The 27,795-nt window shown below is 40.0% G+C and overlaps 5 protein-coding genes across 9 annotated transcripts in view; 2 read left to right on the plus strand and 3 right to left on the minus strand.

Annotated features, from left to right (window-relative positions):
* Window positions 1-268: 268 nt before the first annotated feature.
* pdx1 (pancreatic and duodenal homeobox 1) lies at window positions 269-2,960 on the plus strand. The gene is made up of 2 exons (XM_068304245.1): window positions 269-904; window positions 2,430-2,960. The coding sequence occupies exons 1-2, from the start codon at window positions 484-486 to the stop codon at window positions 2,813-2,815; spliced, it is 807 nt and encodes a 268-aa protein (XP_068160346.1). The 5' UTR covers window positions 269-483; the 3' UTR covers window positions 2,816-2,960.
* Window positions 2,961-3,152: 192 nt separating this feature from the next.
* urad (ureidoimidazoline (2-oxo-4-hydroxy-4-carboxy-5-) decarboxylase) lies at window positions 3,153-4,409 on the minus strand. Its single transcript, XM_068304246.1, has 3 exons — window positions 4,279-4,409; window positions 3,861-4,093; window positions 3,153-3,745 (listed from the first exon to the last, which is right to left on the minus strand). The coding sequence occupies exons 2-3, from the start codon at window positions 4,039-4,041 to the stop codon at window positions 3,396-3,398; spliced, it is 531 nt and encodes a 176-aa protein (XP_068160347.1). The 5' UTR covers window positions 4,042-4,093; window positions 4,279-4,409; the 3' UTR covers window positions 3,153-3,395.
* A 361-nt stretch (window positions 4,410-4,770) lies between these two features.
* Window positions 4,771-14,698, minus strand: flt3 (fms related receptor tyrosine kinase 3). Of its 3 annotated transcripts, none has more exons than XM_068303951.1 (24): window positions 14,581-14,698; window positions 14,123-14,205; window positions 13,484-13,632; window positions 13,276-13,400; window positions 13,080-13,191; window positions 12,795-12,928; window positions 12,462-12,637; window positions 12,205-12,343; window positions 11,899-12,079; window positions 11,637-11,737; window positions 11,415-11,529; window positions 11,117-11,325; window positions 10,912-11,018; window positions 10,692-10,824; window positions 10,272-10,376; window positions 10,074-10,184; window positions 8,611-8,767; window positions 8,374-8,474; window positions 8,165-8,280; window positions 6,764-6,886; window positions 6,561-6,672; window positions 6,361-6,460; window positions 5,674-5,779; window positions 4,771-5,583 (listed from the first exon to the last, which is right to left on the minus strand). In XM_068303951.1, the coding sequence occupies exons 1-24, from the start codon at window positions 14,588-14,590 to the stop codon at window positions 5,368-5,370; spliced, it is 3,021 nt and encodes a 1,006-aa protein (XP_068160052.1). In that variant the 5' UTR covers window positions 14,591-14,698; the 3' UTR covers window positions 4,771-5,367. The 3 variants fall into 3 exon arrangements, with proteins under 3 accessions (XP_068160052.1, XP_068160051.1, XP_068160050.1); XM_068303950.1 differs by having other exon boundaries at window positions 11,117-11,322; window positions 12,795-12,931; XM_068303949.1 differs by having other exon boundaries at window positions 12,795-12,931.
* A 544-nt stretch (window positions 14,699-15,242) lies between these two features.
* On the plus strand, window positions 15,243-24,493 carry pan3 (poly(A) specific ribonuclease subunit PAN3). 3 transcript variants are annotated; one of them, XM_068343562.1, is made up of 19 exons: window positions 15,243-15,383; window positions 15,463-15,876; window positions 16,611-16,732; window positions 16,897-16,969; window positions 17,077-17,147; window positions 18,963-19,110; window positions 19,232-19,446; window positions 19,779-19,883; window positions 19,969-20,026; window positions 20,257-20,418; window positions 20,505-20,621; window positions 20,725-20,826; window positions 21,091-21,256; window positions 21,512-21,599; window positions 21,688-21,827; window positions 22,009-22,138; window positions 22,740-22,804; window positions 22,892-23,030; window positions 23,140-24,493. In XM_068343562.1, the coding sequence occupies exons 2-19, from the start codon at window positions 15,537-15,539 to the stop codon at window positions 23,278-23,280; spliced, it is 2,382 nt and encodes a 793-aa protein (XP_068199663.1). In that variant the 5' UTR covers window positions 15,243-15,383; window positions 15,463-15,536; the 3' UTR covers window positions 23,281-24,493. The 3 variants fall into 3 exon arrangements, with proteins under 3 accessions (XP_068199663.1, XP_068199662.1, XP_068199664.1); XM_068343561.1 differs by having other exon boundaries at window positions 15,253-15,876; XM_068343563.1 differs by having other exon boundaries at window positions 15,253-15,876; window positions 18,966-19,110.
* A 1,409-nt stretch (window positions 24,494-25,902) lies between these two features.
* The window catches only part of flt1 (fms related receptor tyrosine kinase 1), a 28,830-nt gene continuing 26,937 nt past the window's right edge, over window positions 25,903-27,795 (minus strand). The window contains exons 27-30 of the mRNA XM_068343560.1: window positions 27,701-27,789; window positions 27,414-27,483; window positions 27,153-27,244; window positions 25,903-26,848 (exon numbers count right to left, since the gene is read on the minus strand). Of these exons, the coding sequence (XP_068199661.1) occupies window positions 26,680-26,848; window positions 27,153-27,244; window positions 27,414-27,483; window positions 27,701-27,789 (420 nt within the window). The 3' untranslated portion in view covers window positions 25,903-26,679. The remainder of the gene's footprint in view (window positions 26,849-27,152; window positions 27,245-27,413; window positions 27,484-27,700; window positions 27,790-27,795) is intronic.

A 27,795-nucleotide genomic window follows, 5' to 3' on the forward strand; every position in this document is an offset into this window, starting at 1 on the left:
CTCCATCCAGGTCTCTTATCTGGAAGGTCAACCAATATTTGCGCCGTGCGTATCGATTTATCGGCCGCGCTATGCAGACAGAGATAGATCTATATAAATTGGCAAATGCTTTATTATATGAGGAAAATCCAATATGATTAACGTGTTTCTTCTTCTTTAAAGACGAATAAATACTCCCTTTTGTCGTCATTCAAAATATTCACCTGCTCTCGTGCTGCTGTGGGGGCGAACAGGTGGGTCCCTATAAGGTGGGTAAAACGTCGCGTATAAACATAGAACCAAAATCTAATGCGAGAATACCCTAGACGCTGAGGGGACAGAGCTGTGCTGTTTTGAGCAAACACTGAAGCCAATGGCTTCGGAGCTGCTGAGTCACATGGTGGCACAATGACACACCTGTGCGGCGCCGCCGGGGCCCCGCAGTTGCGCCAGAGACAGGTAGAGCACTAGTCCCACGCAGAGACAGGTTGCAAGGTGCGGTATATGTGTGTCGTCGGAGAAGCCATGAATCGGGACGAACATTATTATCCCTCTCAAGTTTTTAAAGAGTCCTGCGTCTACCAGAGATCCCAGGCGGAGGACTACAGCCAGAGTCCGCCGCCCTGCCTCTACATGAGCCGGCAGGTGCATTCCGTCTGCACGCCGCCGACCATGGGCGCCTTGGAGCAGGCGAGCCTTCCTGACATCGCTGCTTCATACAATCTACCCATGCGGGAGGAACCAGGTGTGCCTCAGCTCCATCATCATCATCATAATCATCATCATCATCAGAGCCTCCAGCAGCAGCCTCTTCTCCCCGCCACTGGTTATGGAGAAACCGGGGAACAGAGTAGATATCACCTCCCGTTTCCCTGGATGAAAACCACAAAATCTCACTCACACACCTGGAAGGGACAGTGGCCAGGTAAATCCTTTCTACGAGATATAGATCAGTAAATGGAACTAATGTTCAACCCTGATTCATTCTAGTTAAAACTTATTTCAGAATGCATGCACTTGTTGCAACATTCTGTGGTCACGGCACTAACAAATGAGGCTTTCTTTGGCCTCTAATGACATCATCTCCAACAATAAGATCCTGGGTGTTCCAGTTTACCTTGTCAGTCAATTTATAAAGGCTCCGGAAGGTCGGTGCTTGCTTTTATCAGGCCTTATTGTCACAAAAATGTAGGTTTTGTCTGTACAAATAATTTTCATAAATCGCCATATCTTAAACCATCAAATGACTGAATACAAAGAGCATAATAGGTCTTTACAACATCCACAAACGATTGTCTTTCGGCTTGGAAACACTGAATGGGGAAAAAAAATCATTAACATTTAATTGGTAGAATACTTTCAAGTTTTATAGTTTATAATTAAATCATTTAGAAAAGACGATTTTAATAGCCTAAAATTTGAATTTATGGCATTTTTAATCTTTCTTTAGCTAAACACCAATTATGTTATCAGTTCCTTGCTTTAAAAAAAATCACAAATAAATCCTACATAAATATAGAATGTTTAAGGCTACGGTAGTGAAATACACACACTGAAAACAAGATGACAACAAAACTTGCTTAGTTTAAAAGATACTCAAAGGTGTAATTCGTGTCAATGCAATCACAAATAAATCATTATAGTAAAATCCTAATCTATATATTTTATGTTGATCGCATCTCTCGGGTTTAATCTTAAAAAGCCCGTTAAAACCAAAGCACGCCACTTGTCAGCTCGTCTAAATTCGAATTTGTGCGAGTTGATATTTTTTCTGACCCGCACACTCCAAGAGTTTGTCGAAGAAGAAATCAAGAGGGGTTTTTGGTTTATCGATAGCTTGTAATAAGTTAATAAGTTATTCTACTGCATAACACTGATATCTTTTAAATTAAGTTATCAGCCAAAGGGAAAATAACTTCTGTCTCATTGACAGAAAACACACTAGATCTCTTTGTGTCCCCAGAGATCACACACTATTGTCTTAATGCTAACTTTACGTTTAAAATATTGTATTTTTTTTTTGTCCTGAAAATTCACTGATATGATTTGGGTGGACATTTACATTTACATCTACAGCTTGTGCTCCGGGGTAACCAAAATTTTCAAAAATTCTGGCCCTCATAAAATTCTAACTAAAACTGATTTTATTTTAATTTTTTTGCTTCAAACGACACAACTTCTCTGAGAGTTTAGGAATGTCCACATATGTCATGTTGTTTTAACTTTTTAAACTGGACATATTTTGGCTTTATGTCAATTGTAAGTCCCTTTTAACGTTATCAGTAGACACATTTTTATTTCCCTTGCTCTTGCACCATGGGTTCCTGTTGGTTTCGACTCTACATTTTAATGTTTTCCTTGTAATAATAATCCACAGTGAATCTCCATGTTAGATTTTGTCCGAATAAAAGAACCCAAATCTTAATGGGACTGGGTGTGTTGGTTTCCAGGCTCGTACGTGATGGCGGAGACGGAGGAGAACAAGCGCACCCGGACGGCCTACACCCGTGCGCAGCTGCTGGAGCTGGAGAAGGAGTTCCTGTTCAACCGCTACATCTCCAGGCCCCGACGCGTGGAGCTGGCCCTCACCCTGAGCCTCACCGAGAGACACATCAAGATCTGGTTCCAGAACCGGCGCATGAAGTGGAAGAAGGAGGAGGATCGGAGGAGAGTAAGAGGCGCTGACCCGGACCAGGACTCCTCCATCACCTCTGGAGACCAGGCGGAGGCCGCCGGGGGGGTCTCCTCTTCCAACGGACCTCAAACCGTATCACCACCTGCTTCCCCGCTGCACGGTCACTCCATCTCCATTCCTGTGTCCAGAGAGACCGCGTAGACCCACAGGAGGGGCCTCAAGGCTGGAACTAAACTCTGCAGCCCCATCTAAGAGGATTTATACTTTTAAGATTCACAATTATGGCAGTAATAAACGGGGACCGACACACTCTAAACTCGAGTCCTATGCGGGTGGGGGGCTGAAGGGACACTTGATGATCTGAGTTACTTTTTGGCACTGGATGTATCCTGAGTCGAGGCGTGTCTGCGTTCATCCCCTTCAGATGTATGGAGTCAGTGTCAGACTGTTGCTCTCGAGTTTCTCTACATTTATAACCTTCCATTTGTGAGTACTATATAGAATCAAGTGTGTAAATGTGTGTTATATACTGTATAGACCGTGTTTGTATTATTGTTGATTTATACTTGTACATAAACATATAGGCTGATTCATGTAAATTAAATCTGAATCGATTCATTACATACTTAATTTGAATTACTGATTGATCGATATGGTAATTGAATAACAGAAAACTTTGGAATAAAGACAATTGCAGCCCTGATAACATTTTTTAAATCTATTCAACCACTGGATTTCACCAGCAGAGGAGAAGTTCAGTGTAAACTTCACCAACCGAGTTTCATAACTTGTTGGACGCAGCAGTGCGCACCAGCGCTTGGAGACGCAGGCGGCAGACCTTCTTCACCTCCTCGACACCCCTCTCTAGTTCCACGGCGCGCTCATGCTGGCAGCGCTCGGACAGTTGCTGCAGGATGCGCGTCTTGTCGTTCATCCGGGCGCAGATGACGAAGGGGAAGCCGAAGCGCTGTTTGTAGTCCTCGTTGAGACGCGCCATGCGTAACGCTTCAGCGGGACCCAGAGCATCCATCCCGGCTCCCGCCTGCTCCTCCCGCGACTCCCGCGTCAAAGTGCCGCTCTGGAGGTCCCTGCCTGCGAGGTCCGGGTGACACCTGAGGATACCCTCTTTACCTGGAGGCAAACGGCGACTCCTTATGGCTCAGTTTTGTATGCAATTTCATTAAAAAAAAAAAAAAACAGCAACGAGTAACATTTTATAGTATATATCATTAAAATAGCGTCTCACCTGATTCTGGAAGGGCGTCTATGAATTGACTGATGGCTGCTTCCAGATCAGTCAAGCTCTCAAAGGGACGCCTCGACCATATGGCAGCTGTTATAATCGGACATTTTTCTACAACGTTGCCAAAAATATTTACAAAATCTTCGTAAGGAAGAGCGTTTATTGTTGGAATGTCCATGTTCATCTGAGGGACTGCGTTCGACTGGGTTCTCTCTCAAGATCTTCAAACTAGCAACCTAAGAGGAGACGAAGACAAGTTGAAGCAGTGACAGTCAACCACACTGCGTGACAGCTCCACACCGAAACCATTAATAACCTCACAGCAAGTTTTGAAATTATTTACTGGACAGGTATTACAGCAAACATTCAGGTTTAACTTCAATAAAAAGAAGATTGTGATCTAACCACTCGGGACACGTACCTCTCTCCGGTTCCAGGTACAGAATATAACATACTACCACCAGAGTCCTGTAGGGGGAGCTCTAACACAACATGGACAAATTCATCTGCAGTACCCGCTTCTTCCGTTGTCGCGGGTCACCGGGGTTGCTGGAGCCTATCCCAGCAGACTAGGGGCGAGAGGCGGGGGACACAGCACCAGAATTTACGAATGTCACAACTAATTCAAAGACGTTTCAAATAATGGCAAGTGGGAATAATAAAGCATGTTACACGTGAGGCGGTGTTGATTCAGCCCCCAACTGGACTTTGCAGCGAGGGTCAATGCACTGTTGGAGAGGTCCCTGGCCCTGCTGTAGTTAATGTTTTCTTGATGAATTTCAAGGATGTTATTTGCTATTTGAGGATGAAAAATATCAAATGATAACTTGCTTTTCTGACATGCAGAGGGTCACAAGACATTGAACTTCACCAAAACAAGAAAAAAAAAATAGATGACGTGTTTTTCATGTAAGGGTAGAAAGTTTTATTGCAGATATAATCCTTTAAAATGACATTACAAACATGCATTGAAAAAATGTAAAGGTGTAATAAAAATGGATTTCATCAACAAATAGTTGCTGATGTGAATGGAAAAAAGAAAATATATAAAAAAAATATTTTTGTAGCAGAATATATAACAAGTAAAAGTCTTCTTCTCCTCCTTTCGGCTTTTCCTTTCAGAGGTCGCAATAGCAAATCAGTTGCCTCCATCTAACCAATACAATTTAAAAACTCATTCCAAATAGGTTGAGTGTAAAGAGTTATAAATTCATTGCATATACATACATTTTAGTTTACCTGAGAATAAGATTCAGATTTATCTGCACAAAAAAACAGAACAATTCTTTATGCTATTTATATTCGATCCACATTTTCATCATGAAAAAATCCTTCACTGAAAACGCTTCTCACAATTTAAAAATTACATGTTATAACTAGTTGTGTTGATATGTTCGATTAAATCTACATGTCTAAAATGAGATTAGAAAATTTTAATAGCGAGTGAATTCTACTCTAACTGTTGAGACTGAAAACAAATTGAACACATGATGCATTAATTGACAGGAAATCACTTTGCATCGGCTGGCTTCAGAAGCTTTTCCTCAACACCCATCACTTCCGATTGGGACTTGTCCACTTCACTCTTTTCAGTTGTGTAGGTCTGACAGTAGTCATTGGCCAACTGTGTCTTGCCCTCACTCTGTTTAGTCAAGGCAGAAGTATCTAGAATAGCTGAAGCATTGTGGTAGTCGCTGGCTGTCTGGTCACGCATGTAAAGGTAGAACTGAAAGAGGAGGGGAAAAGAAAAAAGGTTAAATTTTAACAGATTAGATACAAAAGTTAAATCTAGGATACATTTTTGCTGAAGACGTACTTCCTCCTTTTTGTCTGTCAGCTGATCACACATACACGACAACAATTTGGAAAAAGGAGGCCTGTTGTGGGCATCCAGGGTCCAACACCTACACATGGTTCCATACCTGAAGGAGACATTCACATTAAAGATATTTTGCAATAGTTCATGCATCTGGAAAGTCAATAAAATGTATTATCCTTGATATCTAGAAGTCAAAAGGAGTGGCACTACAGTATTTCATCATTTTAAAGTAAATTCAGTAGGACAGCACAGTAACAGAGACAATGACCCAGTCTTACAATTCAGGTATAAGCTGCTCTTAAGAATTTAGATAATTTCACTCACATGAACCTGTAAAAAATTAACTTTATCTTGAACATAAAAATGTCAAACCAGAACGATTACAAGAAATGAAGTGTGACTTGATTTTATTTGCATTGAAAGCAAGTTGTGATTTTTGTTCTCACACTGCTGGATTTTTCTGTAAATTAAGGAAAAATAAAGATCTCAAATAAAAACATTTCTATTCAATATGCTGGAAAGTAGTAAAAAGTAGGAGAATTTGAGTTAGTGATGCTCCTTGTCATTATGCAAAATGATTAAATACAAACTTTACTATAGCAGTATGCAGCATCTGGTCAGTTTATTCAAATACTCCATATACTGGAGAATCAGAGGGCTTGCATAGAAACCAAAGACACCTACACAGACTCGTTAGCATAGGGTGGACACTCCATCTTAAATCCTTTCTTGATTAATGAGTAGAATTTGTGATCCACCTCCATGGCAGGGTACGGAGTGACACCTGAAACCAGTACAGTAGTTAAACAGAAAGTGTGGTGAGTCAGTGCAAAGAAATTCATTGCATATGGTGCTCATCATGGCAGGTGGTGGTCCACGGTTACCAAGGGAGAAGATCTCCCAGAGCAGAATGCCATAAGCCCAGACGTCACTTTTCATGGTATATATCCCCTGAAAGATACTTTCTGGTGCCATCCACTTCACCGGTAAGCGAGCCTGACAGAGAGGAGTCACAACACCGTGTGTGAGACATTAATTTACCACGCAACTAAAGAACAGTGTAAAAGTGATGTAATATCTGGCTTACATTTCCTTTCACAACATAGTTGGAGTCGTTGTCAATGTCCCTGGCCAGGCCAAAGTCACCAATTTTCACCAGTCTGCCCTTCGTCATTAACACGTTTCTAGCTGCCAGGTCTCGATGAATGCACTGCAGACACACAGGAAAGTTTAGTGAGAATTTTACCAATAATCAACCCAGACAGACCAACTGTAGTTAGTTAAACCTTAACATATTTCGCTGAAATACACCTTTACTGGACTGACAATAGACATGAGTTTCAATCATAAAAAAAAAAGTAAAGCCCACTGAAATAAGCTAAAAAAAAATAACATGAAACTAGATCCAATACCTATTTGTTTCAAAACTAAAACAAAAAAACAAGTTTTTAATTTTAAAAGTTTCTGTGTTTGTTTTGAATGGACGTCTACACTTTGGGCCGAGGACTAAATCGTATTTATTTATTTAGTTTATTTTTTTTCAGACATGTTATTACAACAGACTTCACACCTTCATCACGTTCGCAACATCGACAACAACATCCAAAAAAAAAGGGGCTGATGGGTAGAAACCATTTGGCTTGTGAAATCCCCATCCCCAGACTCAACGAACACCTCTCTCATTACAATATATTGTCAGCTGATCCAGACAATAAATGTTTTAGACCAGTTCGTACATTGAATTTTAACATTCATTGTAGCACATTGTTGTTTCAGCTATTCATTCCCTTATCAGTGTGGTCATAACATCATTACATCAATTTTCTGCAATTCCAAAAATTAAACTTTGTCCTAGATATAACCTAGAGCATAACCATATTTACATTCTTCTTAGGAACATTAAAGTTTGTTAACATCATAGCTGGTCAAAACAAGGACTTAACCTTGCCAGTGTTCTCAACAAGAATATAATGATCATATTAACCTCCCTCAGCAGACGGTGTTTATCTTGAATTAATCGGTTTGTCACAGACATTTTAACTGCTACACATTCCATTATATTGTCAACAGATATCAGCATGCTCTTTAAGGTCTTAAACGTATTTTTATCCCTCCAAACAGAAGACCCTGTCTTTGTTTTCAATCATCTAATGTTTCTGACACTGATGATGTTGAATGGTTCTTACTATGCAGGCAGATTGTGGATCACCGTTTCACTTCCTTCAACATTACAAATATACTGCATATTTTACTATAATATTTTGCGATATCCTGAAAGTAATAATAATTACCAGAAAATCACAGCTCATGATGTGCCACCTCCATACACAAATGAAAAATGTATTTTTAAAATATTAGTCGATCGAATTAACCATCAAAAAAAGAAAATGAAAAGAATGAATTGTGTTGTTGTGTGTCTGTGTGGACAGTGAAGGACTAACATATTTAGAGTTAAATAGTTTCCCCAGTGTGTTCCTGCATCCCTTACATTCTTGGAGGACAGGAAGTCCATGCCTTTGGCGACCTGGAAAGCAAAACTAAGCAGGTCATCGAAAGTCAGGGCCTGCAACCCTTCATCCTCATCGTCAAGATTGTCACAGATTTCTGTGTGTGGAGAAAAGCGATCAGTTAGGATCGATATGGATCATGCTTTGACTTGAACTGGTTTATTTAACAATTACTGTCGAAACTATTTACCGTCAAAACAATCGTTGGGAATGAGGAGTGTGGTGTCGTGCTGCCCTCTAGTGGTAGAGCTATGCATAGGCACATAATTGTCCACCACTGTCTCTTGCTCACTAGGAAAACACACATTTTTTGTAATCTTAAGCAAGGCTTCTCATGTCTACACCTACAAATCCGTTGTTGTATTAAAAATCCTTCCTTTATGCACAAATAATTCACAATTTTTGCCTTTCCAATCCTCATTTGCACCTTGAGTTTCTCCTGGGCTTCAAGTTGTGGTAAAGGCCTCTCCAACCGTCCTTCTTGGACATATCAGTCGTAGAATTGTTGTAGCGCTCCCTGTTCAACTTTAAGTAGTTCAGTAGATCGCCATAACAACAGTATTGGAAGATCAGGTATGTTGGTGCTACATGGGGAAAATCAAACAATACAGTAATTGTAACTTGAGGCACTTTAAAAATAAGCCATACACTGTAATGGAGTTGACAGCTGATGTGACACCTGGTTAAGTATCTGACAATGGTAGGAACTTCTCCTATAAATACAAACATGTATTTTACTCCATGTTAAGGAGGAGAACAAGTTGATGAGAAGCACATTAACTCGGTTCTTCTGACATCATAGATACATAAATAGTCTTAAAGAGATTCATCTGGAACAGTTTGAGCAGAATGTTTTCTATAACAGTGAATTGATTAAATCAGACATGAATACAGAGGCATGAAAAGATCTCTATGGAGATCATTTGAAATTTTAATACACTTGATGCAAGATCACCGCCTTATCTTTGTGTTGAATGAAGTCAATTGAACCTGAAGAGAAAAGTCTGAGAACCCATCACCTGTGTGCCGGTTCCTCTCTGGTTCATTGTTGTTTTTGTTGTTGGTATGCTCAGTTGGGATAAACTCGTCTGAAGAGCATTCCTGATCTGTTTCTACTCTTTGAGCTTTCCTCCTTCTCTGGTGGGGGTGTTTTGGGCCTGGTGGTTCAGGGTTCTGATGACCCCTAATGTGTTACAGTGAGTGGTGGGAATCAAAAACAACATACTGGTCGGTATGTGTTGGTTTTTTGTACAGCTCAATGTTGAGATTCACAACTAGTTCAAGCTGTACTGCAAAGTCCAAGAAGGGCAGGACATCCTACAGCCCACAGATGAAAGCTTTCCCTGCAAGTCCAATTGAATTTATTACATCCCGCTTCAAAGCGGTGATGTACTGTAGTTTTCAGTGTTCGTGTGTTCATCCATTTGTTCGTATGTCCACCAAATATCTTCGCAACAATTTGCAGATAGAAAGATGAAACAAAAAGCACATTACTCAGGCGAGCAAAGGGGGTGAAAATGAGATGACGACCTTGACCCTGGGAAAACTACGTCAAGGTCAAATTTAAACTTTTTGTACACTCAGGAACCGGATAAGATAGAAAGACAAGAGAGAAGGCCAGTGTAAGACCATAGATCAAAGCTAGTACTTTGATCAATGACAGTAGGTCAGAGCACTAGTTTGATCTTTGACCTATGCAAGTAGGTCAGGGTAAAATTTTGAATTCAGGGGTGTCGCTGGATGTTGCAGTTTGTGACTGCATTGGTTCTAGATCAATACAGAGATCGACCATGACCTGGATGAATGAGAATCTTCACATCACAGACATTCCTGCTTAAACAGCCACACGTTTATTTTTATTTTTTAAACATGTAACATTTGTAAATGTACCTGTTTCTGTGCACGCCCCTAGCAGGTTAACAATGTTGGTATGGTGACCAATGTGAGTGAGCATCTTGAGCTCTGACATCAGAGCCTCTTTCTCCACCACATGGTGTTTCTCTGCAGGTTCAAAATACCAAATAAGTTACAAATGTAGCCCTGTTGGGGTTTCACTCACAGTATACCATAAATATATAACACACTGACCTTTAAGCATCTTTACGGCAACCTGCTGTGACACTCCAGGTTTGCTGATGCCATAGGCTGTAGCCTGGACCACCATGCCAAAAGCCCCGGAGCCCAGCTCTTTACCTGGAAAGATCGTCACAGTAGAAGTTCATATAGTTTTTGCTCTGAGTTCACAGAGAAGCAGGACTTCAACGGCTGTAGCTTAAAGTCAAGCTTAAAATTGAGATGTTACAAGACACTGGATAAAAAGGTGTTGTTGCTTCCTCCTCCATTAATTAACAGTGAATTGCTGTTTCAACATTAATGCATCCGATGTATCAGTCATGTTTGCAATTTTCTACAAATTTACTTTTACATTGGACGATAAATTTATCAGACCATATCTTTGTTGTCTTTGGCCACTGAAGTACTACATCTAAAGCTTGCAGTGATTCATACCAAGTTTCAGGTTCTCCCTTGGAAATTCCCATTTTAAGTCATATTCAAAGTCCTTGAAATTTATGTAGATATAATCATTGTCATTGGGTCCAACCATCTGGATCATTTGAAGCTGGGGCTCATAACGGCGTTTCTACAGGAAACACAAAAGAGTTGAAACCACCTGTGTTCCTATTTGCATGTATGCATTCACATACTGTATGTTGGATATGCAATTTACCTTATTCCTGATAAAGTACACCAGTACAATAGCGATTAGTGACAGACCCAGAATCAGAATCAAACTTCCAACTTGCAGCACTGTCAAGCTGATGTTAGATGCAGGAACTGAAAACAACGATGACAACCAGTTTCTAATGACAGTCAAACAAAAAACATTTCATTCAATATATAGACTTTACAAAGAAAAATAAATCTCACTATACCTGGTTTATAATTTAATCCAGATGAATTGTTTATTGAGTATCTAGTTTGGCACCAAGAGCCAACTGAGTTTGTCAGACAAAATCTTAAATGGTGCCCAACCACCAGATCTCTGCTCAGAGAGCTCTGAATGTTCTTCTCACAAAGGACATCAGAATCTCCTTGACAGGCGTCTGGGATCACTTTCCAGGAAGATTCTGCTTCACAGCTGCTGTGGAACAAAGAGCAGAAACTCTAGGACATTACATTTGCATGTTCACATTAAAGGATTTCCATAGGCAGATCTGACAATAGACATACCTGTCATTAGATATGGCACAAGACAACCAGGTATAATTTGCTGGGACAAGACTTACAGTCTCAAACGTAAAGGTGTTTTTAGCATCACTGGAACTGAATTTGAATTTCGGTGTGTCTGAAACAAAGTCAGTGGACAATAGGCATTGCAAAATCACACACTTTAATGTAAAAGATTAATTTATATTAACAAAAAATACCAAACAAAGAAAAAATATCCCTTACCAACAACACACACTGATATTGTCTTTGTGTCTTTTTTTCCTCCAGCCTCCAAATGTAATTTATAATCTCCTGTTCTGAGCGGATCACAGAGCTTCACAGTCCTAAGAAGGCAGCCATAGCCAGCATTCACATAAAGTTATATTTACCACAAGTTCTCTATAAGTGTTCATGGAAAGACTTTAAATGTCCAGCACATTTCTATACACTAGTGGTATATTAATTAATTAGATTCATCTCCAAGAATGTTGCTTTATGCATCTACCTGTGTTTTGTCACTTGCATCTCTCTGATACATTTAGTCAGAGTTTTATCAGGAGCTTCCCAGGAACACTTCTGAAGTACAGGATGGTAGGAAACACTGGCTTGCAAACAGGAGGTGGATGCTTTCAGAGCTGAAATTGTCTTGTTTTTATCCAGCTGAACGGAAAGGAAACCTTCAGAAGCTGATGCAACATAAGCAAAACAATCAGTAAAGAATGATAAAAAAGTGCTCTAAAGATAAATTGGTAAGAAGTGAAATTGCTATAAATGCAGAAGGAAAGACTGCAGTGACATTAGTTCTACTAACCCTGAACGTGAATGTAGACAGACTTCATCTTGTTTTCAGGACTCCTGCAGGTATATATGCCGCTGTGGTACGCTCTGATCGATTTAAAGAACAGGTAGGCCATTGAACTGCCATCGTGGGAGTCATTTTTAATGCAGAGCTAAGACCAAAAAAAAAAAAGGTTAATATTTGTGAGGATAAGATGCATCTTAGTTGAGATGATTGTAAAGTGTGAAGATTGTAAAGAATCTGTCAGTGTTATGTGGAGTTAACCGTACGTCCTCATTGACTTTAGAAGGGCAATTCAATGTACTGGCATCCAATACTTTAGGGCCATTCTCCCACACGAGCGAGTATTGATTATATTTTTTCCGACAGCGAAGCAGCAAGGGTTGACCTGGGCTGACCGTCATATTAGTGACTTCATCATTTGTTATAAAGTTCTGCTCTAGATCTGAAACACACAGTCAGGCTTCAAGTCACACAAGAAACTGGACGAAGATCATTTCTGGGCTTCAAAGAGACTAAAATGAAGCAAATTAACTTGATCTTGTAATTATTTTTAAATTGGTATATTTTTCTTTGATGAATTTGTTTAACTATTCATTTACCATAGTCATACAATTGTGAGCATTCTTGTCCTTCAGCATTAGTAGCACAGCACATCATTCCACTAGGAAACTTTGTACTGGATGTTGTGATTTTTGCCTTTCCCCTCTTTGCAGAATCATCCATCAACTCTGTACTTCTGGTAGAAAGCAGATGAAAGTATTCAAAAACTATTCTGTAATAATCCATAATCCAGATATCTAATTTATGTTGAAAGAAACGTTTTACCTTTTACATAACATATGCAAACATAAACTGAATTACATATGCAAATATAATGCTCCTACCCAAACCATTCAAGTGTGGGCTCAGGGCATCCTTCAGAGGTGCAGGTAAAATAGGGCGATATCCGCTTTTCATTCACGCGGTCCAGTGTCAGCAATGGTTTTATGGGTCGTTCTGGGAAAAATAAACTGTTAGTACTGTATATTTCCACTGAATCATTCCTGTCATCCCAGAGTAACGCAGAGAGCTGGTACTCACTCATTACTACATGCAGAAACACTGTCAGTGAAGTCCTCGTCTCATTTTTGGTTTCACAGCTCAAATTGTACTTCCCTGAATCCGTCTCAGAAAGCGGTGGTAAGACCATGGAGCGACTCTCACTTCTGGTGAGGTTTAGGATAAGGCACTCAGGCTTGATCGTTTACACATAGAAAAAAGCAATGAGGATGCACAGGTGTTCACTCACATTGTCAGTATTAGATCTGCTCCTTTGCTCCAGTGGCAGATAAGGTAATCCAGGCCATGCTCCAGAGAGATGTTGAGTTTCTTTCCAACACACACCTCCACACCCTCAGGACCAGCCGCACGCAAATCTATTATATCAATGCATTCCACCTGAAAAAAGACAACATACAATCACACTGAATTATTTAATACTTGAAGTTATAGAAACAAAGTCTTGCATAAATGTTAAAACATAACTTTACAGCAACCAGCAATCGTGCATGTCCAATTTGTCTGTTTAAACAAACAAATTCAGTTTTTTTAAACTCATTTGTTTAAATTAGTTTAAACAAACCAATTTCTTAGTTTGCTTAAACAAATGATATATTTCTTCATACAATGAATTATCAAACAAGCTGTACAATTACCCATTGAACTTTATCTGACGTAAAAGAACAAAATGATATGATAACAAAACAGAAACAACCAGAGCACATTTTCTTAGTTCCCTTATGAGAAGCCATTTCATTTCACAATCTGAGTAAGTAGAATTGAGCCAACCACAGAGTAAAAGATTCCCTTAGCTCAGTAAGGATTCTGAAAAAGTCAGTAACTTAGAAAGATGAATACATTTATTTACAATTAATTCTGTCATGTTTACCTCATGACTGGATACACAGGGTGGATTATTTGCCACAGCACCACCAGAGAAGTGAAATTTGAAGGCACAAAGCAGGACAACAGCTAGAAAGACAGAATATTGTAACTTAATTTAAAATACATGCATATATTCTTATTAAGTACTTTTTACTCATAAAAAATGTAGATAATTTTAAAACATAACTAAGACATACAATTAATATGAGAGGTGCAGCAGAAAATGAGACAACATTGTAATGCAGATAATTTGCTTGGTTTTTAATGCATATTTCATTGGTAACAGAATAAACTGTAACTGGTACAAATACAATCAAAACGTCTGTTCTTTTACACATTTTAAACTGATTGAATAATGATAATAATCTTTTTAAAAATAATCTTTTAATTATTAAAATACTTTTAAATACCGCTGATTCTGCGGTGCCGATGACAGAACAGATTTGAAATGCACACACTCACCTGCTATCATATTTCTCTTCCCGTCGGGGTCACAAACTCATTACGATACAGGCGTGAAAAGGTTGATGTAGATTTGTGAAAACACGGGGGAAGTGGATGTAAGACGTCACAGCCCCACCTGTTTGCACGACCCAACACACAAAAAAATGTTATCAAGTATGCTGAAGACCATTTATGGAAAATAAAATAGTAATGACTTTAAATTATTTGACTTATTATGTGTTATAACAAAATATAAAGGTGACTCAAACATCAGCTGCGTTCCTTTTTGTATGTTTTTATATATATTTTGTAAGTTTATGTTCTTCCCTTACATGATGAATTTCTTGAATTTTAATATTTTAGAGACTTGTATTTCTTTGCTTATTAATTGCTTTGAGTGAAAACTAGTTTGTTGCAGGTTTTCGTGTCATGTCGCGTTAAACTTGAAAATAGGCTGAATGTGCCATAAATTTTTTAAATTATTTTTTTTAATTTCAAAGCACTACGGAAAGAAAATATTTATCTTCCAAAATTAGATACTCTATAATTAGATAGAATTAGAATATTTGAACCGTCCAGTTACCTTTTATTCTTTAGCACCGTTTGTTTTTTCCGCAGCAGCGAGCCGCTGCCAGAGGCTGGACCCACAATGCAAAGTCGCGCTAGCTGCCGTTAGCCTAGCATCCTGGACGTGAGCAAAAAAACAACAACAGGCTACTTTGCGAAGAGGGCAGCTGCATGGATATTGACAACAACGACGACCAGGATTCCACACATGCGCTAATATTTCCGTGAAACAGAATGCATCGTAGCCTTATAATGTGAGTGCAGTAGAATCCCGAGCGTTCTTCACCGACTGAAGTTATTTAATACATACATTTATGGGAAAACTGTTTGCAGGCTAGCTGGCTAGCTATCCGCGACTCTATGTGTGAGTGCCTTCCGACAGCAGCGGCGGCGGCAGCAGCGGTGCCATGAACAGTGGACTCCCAGCTTCAGCTGCTCCGCTCGGGGGTGCCGGGATACCTAATGTCAAAGTGAAGTTCTGCCGATACTATGCGAAAGACAAAACGTGCTTTTATGGCGATGAATGCCAGTTCCTACATGAAGATCCGTCCATGTCTAGCCTACCGCTGCACGGTGGCGGCGGCAGCCCTGTCCCGTTGTCTATGGCCGGTGGTGGCGGGACGCCAGCGGGGTATTCCCTCGGTGGCTCTGCGGCAACCTGCCCGGGCAGCGGCGGGACCGGTGTACCTAAAAAGAGTGAAACATTGGGGCCCTCAGCCACACCTCTGGAGGGGCAGTTGTTGACCAGTAAGTAACAACGTCTGACAAGGCCTCATAAGTGGTCGCTGACTGACTGACTTTACTGTTGGGCCTTGTTGGGCTTTGTTAAAATTTAGCCCGAGGATTCACTAAGGCCTTATTCAAAACAACTCACCTCAAAACAACGTGGGATACATTCACATACATTGCATGAGAATAAATACTTTTTATGTGCAGCCTGCACACGAGTTGTTCTATATCTGTTCAAGAAACGGCTATTACTGCTGTATTATTATTAATTTATTGCAGCCACATATTCTCCATGCTGTAGCAGTGTATACCTAGTCGGCCTGCTTGTTCTGCATGACAGCTGTGAGTTTGACCCACTAAAGTTAGCATGTTTAGCTCCTAGCTGATTAGCTGTTGTCAGTTAATTGAGAAAATTGGCCAATTTTTCCAATTTTAATTGATTTTATCTAACGTGCAATGTTGCGTCGTCACTTTTAAGACTGATGCCAAAAGTCTTCTTACTGATTATGTTTCTTTGAACCACATTGTTGTTAATATGTATGTGTGATGTTTGCTAGCATTAGCATTAGCTCACTATTGTGTTTGTGTTGCTTCTGCATTCACACAAGTCACCAACATTTGTAGTTTGCACATTTGCACAACTGTTTATACTGTTTGCATAAGCATGCATACCTCATCTGACCTCTCATACAACAAATTTATCACTTGGTGACATTTCATATTTTGTAAACTTCTATTTATGTCATCCTCAGTCCCAGGGATGGAAGGTGCAACCCTGAGTGATGCCAATCTCACCAACTCTTACTTCAGCAGCAGCTTTATTGGGGTTAATGGGTTTGGGAGCCCAGTAGAGTCTAAATACTCAATGATGCAGGTATTAAAGAGAATCTGTTTGTGTATGATATATTTATTCAGAGTGAACATATCACGTGATAAATTGCCTTTGAAAATGTACACAAGTGTCATGTTTCTTTTTTACTGGATACATGGTAATAGTGGGCCTTGTAATAAATCTGTTATTGTTGCTTCTTTTTTCAGCGAATGACTACCAGCAGCAGTTCACCCAGTCTCCTTAATGATGGTGCCAAGAACTTCAGTCACAGCACTCATGGTATGTCTCCTTATCGGTTTATGCTCTTTATAGTAGTTTTCAACACTCGCGAGCTGAATACTGAAGGCACCACAGTTCAGTTCTTAACACTGTTTGGTCGTCCATAGATCCAGTGAACTCCCCAACATCTTCGCTTTTCAGTGATTTTGGTGCTCTCAGCATTTCCCAAAGGAGAAAGGTGAGCATAGAAGTATTCCATCAATACAAAGTGCTTTTAACACTCACCACTGTATTTTAATGCTTAGATAGTTAAGACTGAAATAGACCAATTTAGACTCTCAGTCATGCAGGTCATAGTAGTTCTTTGTGTTGATGTCTTTGTGTTGAATAAGTCAAATGGACTTTCATCCCAGAGGTCTCTTCAGTTCTGAACAGCTTGTGAAAGAAAAAGTGAAAACCTATACTGAGCCTTTGTTAATGAGAGAAGGGACCTCACCTCCTTGATCGTTCACCTCCCCCCCCATGCCGTGTCACCCCTAACTGACTTACCATTTCAATGAGGAGGGATAACAAACAACCTAATGAATGGTAAAATGATGGCTCATATAAACACCTTTCTGACAAGGACACATACTTAATGAGGACTTGTGCCAGCATCCATCAAAGAAAGACAGAGTTTCTGTTAACATGGAAAGATCTTGTCTCAGTTTGGAAACACAAGTCAAATATATATTTTTAATCCTGTTTTGAGGATTTTAAACGTATATTTGAGGCTTTTAACTTTACATTTAAACAGGGATTTCTTAATGTACAACAATAATACTTACTAGAAGTATTTCAAATTCAAAAAACTTTATTTGTCCCCAAGGGGCAACTGAAAGCACTTAAAGCGGGTTGGTGTAAAAGTGTTAACATACAGTGTAAACATGAACAATTAACATAAATAATAATTAAATAATAACATATACACTGTTTATTTTAAATAATTCAACACCTAGTTAGTTCAAAACCTTGTGAGTTAGTCCAGGTCCTAGTTGGTTTAAAACCTAGTTAGTTTAAAACAGTTCACAAGTTCAAAACCTAGTTGGTTAGTTAGTTAGTCAGTTAGTTCAAAACATAGTTAGTTTAAAACCTAGTTGGTTCAAAACATAGTTCAAAACTTAGTTACGTACTTAGTAAGTTCAAAAACTAGTTAGATAGTTCAAAAACTAGTTACAGTAGTTTAAAACCTAGTTACATAGATAGTTCAAAACCTAGTTAGTTTTAAACCTAGTTAGTTCAAAACATAGTTCACAACCTAGTTAGTAAGTTCAAAAGCTAGTTAGATAGTTCAAAAACTAGTTAGTTTAAAACATAGTTAAGTTGAAAACCTAGATGTTTACCGCACAATACCCAGATATCTATGCATGTGGTTGATTTCGGATTACAACCCGTCAAACATAACTAATCATGACATCAGGGGATACTGCAGACTCATCAAAGAAACTTGTTAACTTTTTCTGCATTTGCATAACACACCTTGATCACACAGTTTTGCTTAAAGCACAGATGATGTATTTTTTTGAGTGATTTAAAAAATGGTCAAGAAAAATTGTGGACAAGCAGCAGTCTGTAGGTCAGCTCTGTCTGTGAACATTACATGTAATTTTTGTTTAATTAAAGATATATCATTTTGAGTAACATGCATGATAAATTAACTTCTTTACACCATCAGTTTTACTTTGTACTTTGGGGAGATGAAACAGGAGATGGCCATTACCAGGGTCAAATTGTCATTTGCATGACTGGGGGGTAATCAACTCCTCCTTCATCATCAACGACTCTCAGGTGATTGTCACCTGTCTGGGGTGGGACCTGAAAGCCCCACCTATGTGATGGGTATCAACAAACACTTATTGCGACTTAATGACTTAGACGACGCCCATTCGGGTTAAATATCTGGACCTTACTGCTGGCTGGTTACAACTGAGGAATCCTCTTCCACATCCAGTTGATCGTGATCGACAAAGAGCTCAAGATGAATTCTCGTGAATTTTTCCCCTACTTTCTGCAGCAGCTTCCCAACCCAGCAGCTTGCGAGTTCATCCCTAAAGGAGTCCCACGGATGGCTACCATGGCGCAGGGTTCTGTCCAGACTTTTCCCTCACCTCTATTCCCACATTCTGCCCTCAGCAGTTCCACAGCTGCAGGACTGGCTCCAGGTAAGGTTTTTTCTTAATCTTCTACTGATAATCAACACGATTTTATGTTTTTTTTCTTTCTTTTTTTGTTTTTCTATCCATTATGTTATTGAAGCAATGTTTTTCCTGTCGCTCATTTTAGGCATGTCTCTGTCTGCGGGATCATCTCCTCTCCACTCTCCCAAAATTACTCCACACTCCTCGCCTGCTCTTCGTCGACGCAGTCATACCCCAAACCCAGCCAACTACATGGTGCCCACTACGATATCTGATCAGGGACCTCACGTAATCCAGAAAGAAACTGGGGGGACCACGTACTTCTACACGGACAACACGCCGGCACCGATGGCAGGAATGGTATGTTCAAATTTCAGGATGTTCCCCTGTAATTTAGTCCAGACATGAATCAGAAGGCTTTCACCTCACAAAGAAAAAGTATATCTGGGGTTAAACTGATTTACTATTCTTTTAGGGGGTATATGTCAGGCTCTGATATGACCTTTTTTGTGCATACCAGTGCAAAGGCACAATCTTTAGAATGAAAAAAAGTTTTATTATTAATTTATTATTAATGTATCAACACTTAGCTGTAGCTAGACACGTACGGTTGGAAAACAGTAGTGCATTTTGGATCACATTGGTTTTCATTTATATATAAAGAGGAAGATGTCTTTTTGGTTTCATCCCAGGTGTTTCCTACCTACCACATCTACCCCCCCATTGCACCGCATGTGGCTTACATGCAACCGAAAGCCAACGCCCCGTCCTTCTTCATGGCTGATGAACTCAGACAGGTATTTCCCATTCATCCTTTGTTTCATTCGTCAAAACAATTAGCGATAGAAGTTTATAATGTGAAACTGTCTGGTTTCTTTTCAGGAGCTGATAAACAGACATCTGATAACCATGGCCCAGATTGACCACTTGGAAAACCCAGGTAATTATCATGACAAAGGGTCGTTGTGAAGCTGTTATGTGTAACAACAAGTTAATCAATGCCTCATTAGTATGTGTTTACACAACAATCAGAGAGCAGTTGCTGCTTGTGCCACTGGCTCCATCATACAACTGTTGGGTTGTTTTTGGGCTTACACATGTTTTTCCTGTGAATGTTATTTGACTTTAAAGTTTTAACGTTTTTTCTGGCTGTGCTTCTGTCTTTGACAGACGTACCATCTGAGATGGACAGCTATCACAGTCTGTTCCCCCTGGAGCCCCTTCCCCCACCAAACCGCATACAGAAGACCAGCAACTTCAGCTACATCACCTCCTGCTACAAGGCAATCAACAGCAAGGATGACCTGTCTTACTGCTTGAGGAGAATACATGGTAAGAAACATGGGGCTGTGATGGGGTTAATAGAAAAAGCACAATGCAAATGACATGCATTCATTTAATGTGTTGTTTGTGTCCAGGTTTTCGTCTTGTCAACACCAAGTGTATGACGGTGGTGGACATGTGGAAGAAGATTCAACACTCAAACTTAGTAACACTGAGGGAGGTCTTCACCACAAAAACCTTTGGAGACAATTGTAAGTGTATATTATTTATGCAAACCTGTAATACTGTAATAAAATACTATTTATTGTATGTATTTTTGTTTCTAACTAAGTCATTTATAAACTTTTCTCCTAGCATTGATGTTCTGTTACGACTTCCATGCCGGTGCAGAAACCATGTTCAGCAGACACTTCAATGACCCAGCAGCAGACTCCTATTTCACCAAGAGGAAGTGGGGTGAGTTGGTCGTCTCTTGTGAGAGGCACCGGGATAGGGGTGGAGACTGTGGCTGAAAGTGATCCTAGGGCAGGTGCTCATAGCTTACCTACAGAAATGCAGACAGGGAAGCCAAAACCAGTCAAAACACTAGTAGTCACACTAGTAGTCTGTAGTCAGTTTGGAACGAAGATAGACAAGAATGTGGATGACAAGCTGAGCTTGAAAGTAACGTCTAACCTGTCAAGCTGCATTTGTGTGACTAAAACATGTCTTCCTGTGCAGGACAACATGAACAGCCCCCACCACGGCAGCATGCAGGTCTGCTCCCAGAGTCTTTGATCTGGGCCTACATTGTCCAACTCAGCTCAGCCCTGCGCACCATCCACACTGCCGGCCTGGCCTGCCGGGTCATGGACCCCAGCAAGATTCTTATCACTGGCAAGACCAGGTACGCCTAAAAAAAAAGTCATTTCTTCATCCAGCATGGGTGGAAGATTGTGATTCTGGCTTAGCAGCAATAACCGTAAATGTATGTGTATATAAAGTTCAATAAATTACAGTTTCCAGATCATGAAGTGTAGATATGATTCAAGTGAACCTTTTAAAAGCAGAACATTGTTTCCACTGCTAGCTTCCTTTTTCTCAACTGTGTGGTTGTGTTCTGATGTGCAAACTGATGTCCATAACTGTTGCTTATTTGCAGGTTACGGGTGAACTGTGTTGGGGTGTTTGATGTCTTAACATATGACAGCAGTCAGTCCAATCAACTTGCCCTCATACCACAGTACCAGGTTCTTACTTTAACATAGTTTCTTATCAATCAATCACTCACTTGTTGAATAATGGTATTAATGATCGTATTAATGCTGTGTGTCGCAGCAAGCAGACCTAGTGTCTCTGGGCAAGGTGGTGCTGGCACTGGCGTGTAACTCCCTGGCTGGCATTCAAAGGGAGAACCTGCAGAAGGCCATGGAGCTGGTGTCCATCAACTACTCTTCAGACCTCAAGAACCTCATTCTGTAAGAAAAAAATATGGCAGTCTGTGTTTTTCATGTTACGTCAGATGACATATAGATCATCTTTAGGTAGATTATATGTAGTATGTAGTTGTATCAGGATATGTGGTTTTACAAACATCTCTGGGCATTTCACTGTAGTAGCCAACCAGAAAACCAACAGTATGTTTCTTTGCCTCTGCAGGTATCTGCTGACTGAACAGTCTCGCCTTCGCAGCGTCAATGACATTATGCCAATGATTGGAGCTCGATTCTACACACAACTGGATGCATCACAGATGAGGAATGATGTCATTGAGGAGGACCTGGCCAAAGTATGTGAAGGGCACTGCATTTTAATAAATGAAAAAAATGTGAATGTTCATGAACAGAAATGTGTATGCACAGGATGTTATGGTATATTGCAAGCTTTGCAGTCTCATCTTGATTTCAGTCTCCTCGTGTTGGAAACTTGTGCATGAATATAGGCATATCTACATCATATGTATAATTATTTCCCCACGGGGTGTAGTGTTTGTTGACCAGGTGAGTCATTTTGTCGATGAAAATTTTCATGGTTAGAGTTTTTCGGAACCTCGGCTTGAACATCAGGAAGGACAGAATATGTTGCATTACTTATCTGTTAGAAGTGAGTCATCTGTGCTAATATTTTGAAGCACATGTGCAACACATTTGAGCATGACTGATAAAAGTCCTGCAGGCTCTAATCTCTTCCTGCTGTTCATGCTTTCTCAGATGAGCGTGATTCGTGCAGACAGCTGGGTTGAGTTTTTCTGAGTGTTTCCTGCAAGAATTGGCAGTCATTGACAGACATTTTTTTTGCAAATTCTACATTTAATTTGTTCAGTGCTTGTTTTCATTTTTGTCCCTCAATGTTTGACACTAATAAATAGAAATACTTTTTTAAATTTTCAGGAAGTGCAAAATGGCCGCCTCTTCCGCCTGTTGTCCAAGCTGGGCACCATAAACGAGCGTCCAGAGTAAGTAGCACTTACAAAAGTATATGACGTGTACGTAGGTCATCAGGACTGCATAGTTATTTGTGTATTAAAATGAATTTTTATCAGATTCCAGAAGGATCCGGCGTGGTCAGAGACGGGTGACCGCTACCTGTTGAAGCTTTTCCGTGATCACCTGTTCCACCAGGTGACAGAAGCTGGAACGCCATGGATTGACCTCAGCCACATTGTCTCCTGCCTTAACAAGGTCAGTCTTTTCCCTGCCACACACCGACAGAGAGGATGTAGCATCTACCTCTCCACAATGTTTAGTTTCTTGAGAATACATCTAATCATGTTGTGTTATTTTCCCGCAGCTGGATGCGGGGGTTCCTGAGAAGATCAGCCTGGTGTCTCGAGACGAGAAGAGCGTTCTGGTTGTGACCTACTCGGACCTGAAGCGCTGCTTCGACAGTACCTTCCAGGAGCTGCTGGACATGTCCTCCGGCTCTCTGTAGCGCCCTCTTCGGGCCTGGCGTGGGACTGCCCAGACCTGGAGAACATATTGCACTACAGGAAAGGACCAGGCTCATGGAGAAGGCGTCAGCATGAAGAAGGCAGTGGGGCAGGACTTCCTGAACCTCAGTCACATACACTGACCTTGTCACACCAGGAAGTCTTTCTCTAAAGATTTTTTCTTTTTTTTACATTTTGTAAACTGCAGCTGAAATTAGTAAAACAGGAAAAAAGAAAAAAGGACACCTATGGAAGCTGTGATGAATGAGTATGATATTTTTTTAAAATTTGGGGAACAAGATGAAAAAAAAAACCCCGTGAGGTTTCAGACTTTTTTCCTGCTTTTATTGTTTATTTCTATAATGGGGGGTTTGTTTTTCTGAGGAGGATGCACTAAGATTTTAATTTCTTTTAATTTGTGTTATTTTTATGAAAATGTGAGTGGCCTACATGGTGTACAGAGAGAGCTAACATCCCGACAAGAAAAGAATAAATTTATGAAAGCAAATGACAAAAAACGAATCCAGCTTTTCTTTTGAGTGTCTCTCTTCCAGCTTGAGAGCACAGCCCTTTATTGTGACGCACTGGGAGATGGGACACACCACTCAAGGCTTTCGTTTGCACGAGGTGTTACATTTGCCTTAGTTGTTGGTTTCTCCCCCAGAAAGGACAAACCACTTGGGCGGGTGGGAAAGATTCTTAAAACTGGGGAAAAAAAAAAAATCTGTCATTTTAGTTCAGGAGAGGGTGGAACACCAAACTTTTACGGGGTGGGATAGTTTGGCTGGGGACTTAAACATGTGGGTTAAACATGTTTTTTTTTGTTGCCACTGAGGAAGGTGTGTCTTGTTACCGTTTTGTTTCGTACGTATCGACCCTCTTTGATTAATGGACGCTGTTGTGACATGAACTGCTCAAGGATGGGTTGTTTTTGATTTGGCTGTCTGGCCCTCGGGTGTAGCCTGTGGCTGGGGCATCTGCTGAGGTGTAGCCACAGCTGCCTCTTTGTGGAGTGTTCTCATTTTGTCACCTCTTTTCTCTGTTATTCTACCCATGTTCCTGCTTTAAGCCCAAATTTTAATTCCCCCTCGGGTTTCTTGACCCCTCATGTAAAAAAAAAAGATGCTTTTTGTGACTTTTATTTGTTTTAGTTGTTTTTTTTTTTTAAATCAAATGTGCAGAAATGCATGATGGTAAATCACCAGGCAGTTCATTTTTGCCTCTATTATCTTAATTCTCTTTTTTTTTTTTTAAATTCTGTGGACCAAATCCAGCAGGGATTTAGGGAAAAGGGAGGGAGGGCTGGGTGAAGGAGAGAAAAGAATCAGGCCACCAAAAAAGATTCTTTTGTTTGTTTTTATTTGACTTTTAAATATGATGTACACACATGCTGGAGACAAAGCAGTGGCTGCTGGCTGTTCACTCAAAAATGGCTTGGATTTTTCTCAGGACGACAAAAGACTGGAGAGACTCAATGATTGAATGTGTTTGGCTGTCATTGGATGCCCTCTCCAGTCAGATTGATGAGTTATAGTGGGAGCGGGTGGGATGTCGACAGATGAACATTGTTGGATCATACAAAGATTTCAAATTGCCCTGAAGCACAGTTTATACTCCGTGACTGATTTCAATCAAATTTCCTGAATGAATTTGGTGCAAACTTGCTCCGTCAGATAAAGAGATCAATCCAAGCTTTGTCCAACCACTGCTCTTCAGTTCTCTTGTTCTGTCTTCATGTTTTCAGTAGCTTTCTGTCCACAGTGTGCAAACATAGGACTGACAAACAACCCGGTCACATTAACGAACCGCACAGATGAGATTTGACTTGTGAAGTAGAGAAATGAAAGGCATTTTAAAAAATGCTGGTTTTCATTGTCTGATCTCAACGTGCAGGAGAAGGCTGTGTTCCATTTTGTACTTCCAGTGTTTTAGTTAAATGAACAGGAGAAATGTATTTGGTGAATCTGGTGCTTTAGGAAACCTGGAAAACACAGACACCTTAATGTGATCAACACAACGTCGCTGTTCATGTAACTTCTTCCACATAACACACACTCCAGTTATCAAGAGTGGTGACCACCCCTCCACACACATCAACTCACCCACTATCTACAATCATCATCTCAGTATGTTTTATTCCCCTTTTGTGTTCATTGTCTCAAATTTTGCAATATTTGTCTGTACAGCAGTATTTTAATAAAGAATACCAAAATGAACATATACTGATTCTTTTTTTTTTTTGGTACTTGTACTGTGGAGGTTAGTGAAAGTTTTTCAACTAAAGATACAAACCCAAACCTCAGTTTGTCTCCACACAAGAGTGTTTAGCTGCGATGGTTCTAAAAACAAATACCCTTAACTAACGCCTATGTAATCAAGAGAATAAAATTAATTCCCCACAGATTAGAGACAGGAAATAAGCCTGGAATCATTTTTTGTGGGCAGACTAATCACTTAATTGTATGAATTTAAAAGAAAGAGAACACAATATATTTAGTAAATAAAAATATGCAGCAAAAACAGTACATTAATAATACATTTATGTCACACACACACATACACACGGATATATGTAAGTAAATATACACTCAGTTGTCTGTTAGGTAGATTTAGCTAAAACCAATGCAGTGGAATACAATTCTGGTAATTTTATAGGTTATACATACTAAATTATACAGAGAACTGTTTCTAATATTTTGTCTTTCTCCATTGACACTGAATGAGCGGACCTTTCTGAAAAGTTCCAATAAAACTGAATAGAATCTCTTAATGAAATCAGATTTTCCCCCCACGATTTCTTTTTGTGTTAGATTTTTCTAGCTGCACCCAGGAAACTGAGTTTGTATTTTTATTCACATGATTAAGAACTTAAGACAAATTCCAAAATAAATACAGAAAACACACACCCTGTCTAACACATACCATAATTCAATGGATTTTTTTTTCTCCAGCATATAGAAGCTGTGTAGAAGAAACATTATTTCATACAGCGGTGTTCCTCTTCACAAAGCTCAGCACATGAGGTACCAACACAAATAGCTCTAATAACTGTATGTCATCCTGCAGAACTGCACTATCAGGCATTAAGTAGCTGCTCTTGGAAGAGGTTATGTGTGGTTATTGAGAGATAATATAAAAGAGGCTCCATTGTGCAACAGCTTGTATCTTTGGAGGAAAAGCAAAGAGATGTTTAATGAAGATTGATACTATAAGCTTGTTTAAAGGGAGATAAAAATGATCTGTGAATGTAAGTAAAGCACAGAAGGATGTGTGCAGAATTATGATGAGGTAGAAGATGCATAAAGCCAAGTTGAAAAGCAGAATAAGTCCTGATGGCTACGAATGACAAGCAGGAATTTTTATGTGATTATACCCTGTGCAAATTTAAACGGTAACAGATGCTAAAGGGAGGGGTAGAGAAAAGCAGAGTTGTAGTCTGGAGGAGGGGATCTGTCCTCGTCAGACTCCCACTCGCACGGCGAGATGGACGGTTCGCTGTCACAGAGGCCTCTGATGTCACGGGACAGGAAAGGCGTCTGGTTGTCCTGGTGCTTGGTGAAGGAAAAGAACCTGAACACAGAAATTCAGGGTCATTTTCTTGTTTTGTTATACAGTAAATAAACGTTGGACATCTCTGATGCATTTTCAAAATCTAGTCATCATCATTCTTCAGCTCAATTTTGAAACAGACCTGGACTTTTTGAACTCTCGTATCTGATCTGCTTGTGAAATATATCACAAGCAACAGAGATGGTAATCGTCATGATCTGCAGAAACCTTCGTAATGCGTGCGTCATCACTGCTTGTTGCAGTGATGAGGAGTTCGGTAGAAAGCGAAGGATTGGTTTAGCAGTCTGAGGATAGATTTAACAACCTGTTGAGTTTCCTGTTCTTGGCGCCGTTGTTACACGCCAGATGCTTCAGCTCCTCAGACGGCAGGACCATGCCGCTGTCGCTGTGTCCATCCTGAATCAGACAGGATGTAAACACGCAGCTTGTCAGAGAGTGATTGGGTTTTCAGAATTTTGTTCTTGATTTGTCGTTTTTATTTTATTTGGACAAAGTGATGATAATGTTGTCTAATCCGTCCTATGTATGTGGGTGTTTTCTGAGCAGAAGGCGTCTGTGTTCTTACGTCAGGACCGTCTGACTCTTCGCAGGGAAGTTCCTCAAAAACCTGCAGGGTGTCCAGACCCCTCACGTAACTGGATGGAGTGAAATCAGATTGTAAACATGAGCTGCAAATCTCTATTTTCTTCTAAAGCCCATTGTTTCCAGACTTTATTTTCAGTTACTCCAGACACCTGTGTCTCACCCCTTTCACACCCGCACCTGTTATTTTCAATTTTTAAAAAACCCGGACTTATTAATGAATGTTCAGTAAATTAAAGCATGTTTTCAATCTGCCTCTCGTTTCATTACCTCAAGTTAGTGACAGCAAGTGGGATTTCTCTGAAGGTCTCCCTGTCTGCAGCCATGAAGGATTCCATAGGGATGTAATCCTTTCCATCCTGTTA

Source organism: Antennarius striatus, chromosome 20, assembly GCF_040054535.1.
Source record: "Antennarius striatus isolate MH-2024 chromosome 20, ASM4005453v1, whole genome shotgun sequence".
Classification (NCBI taxonomy): Eukaryota; Metazoa; Chordata; class Actinopteri; order Lophiiformes; family Antennariidae; genus Antennarius; species Antennarius striatus.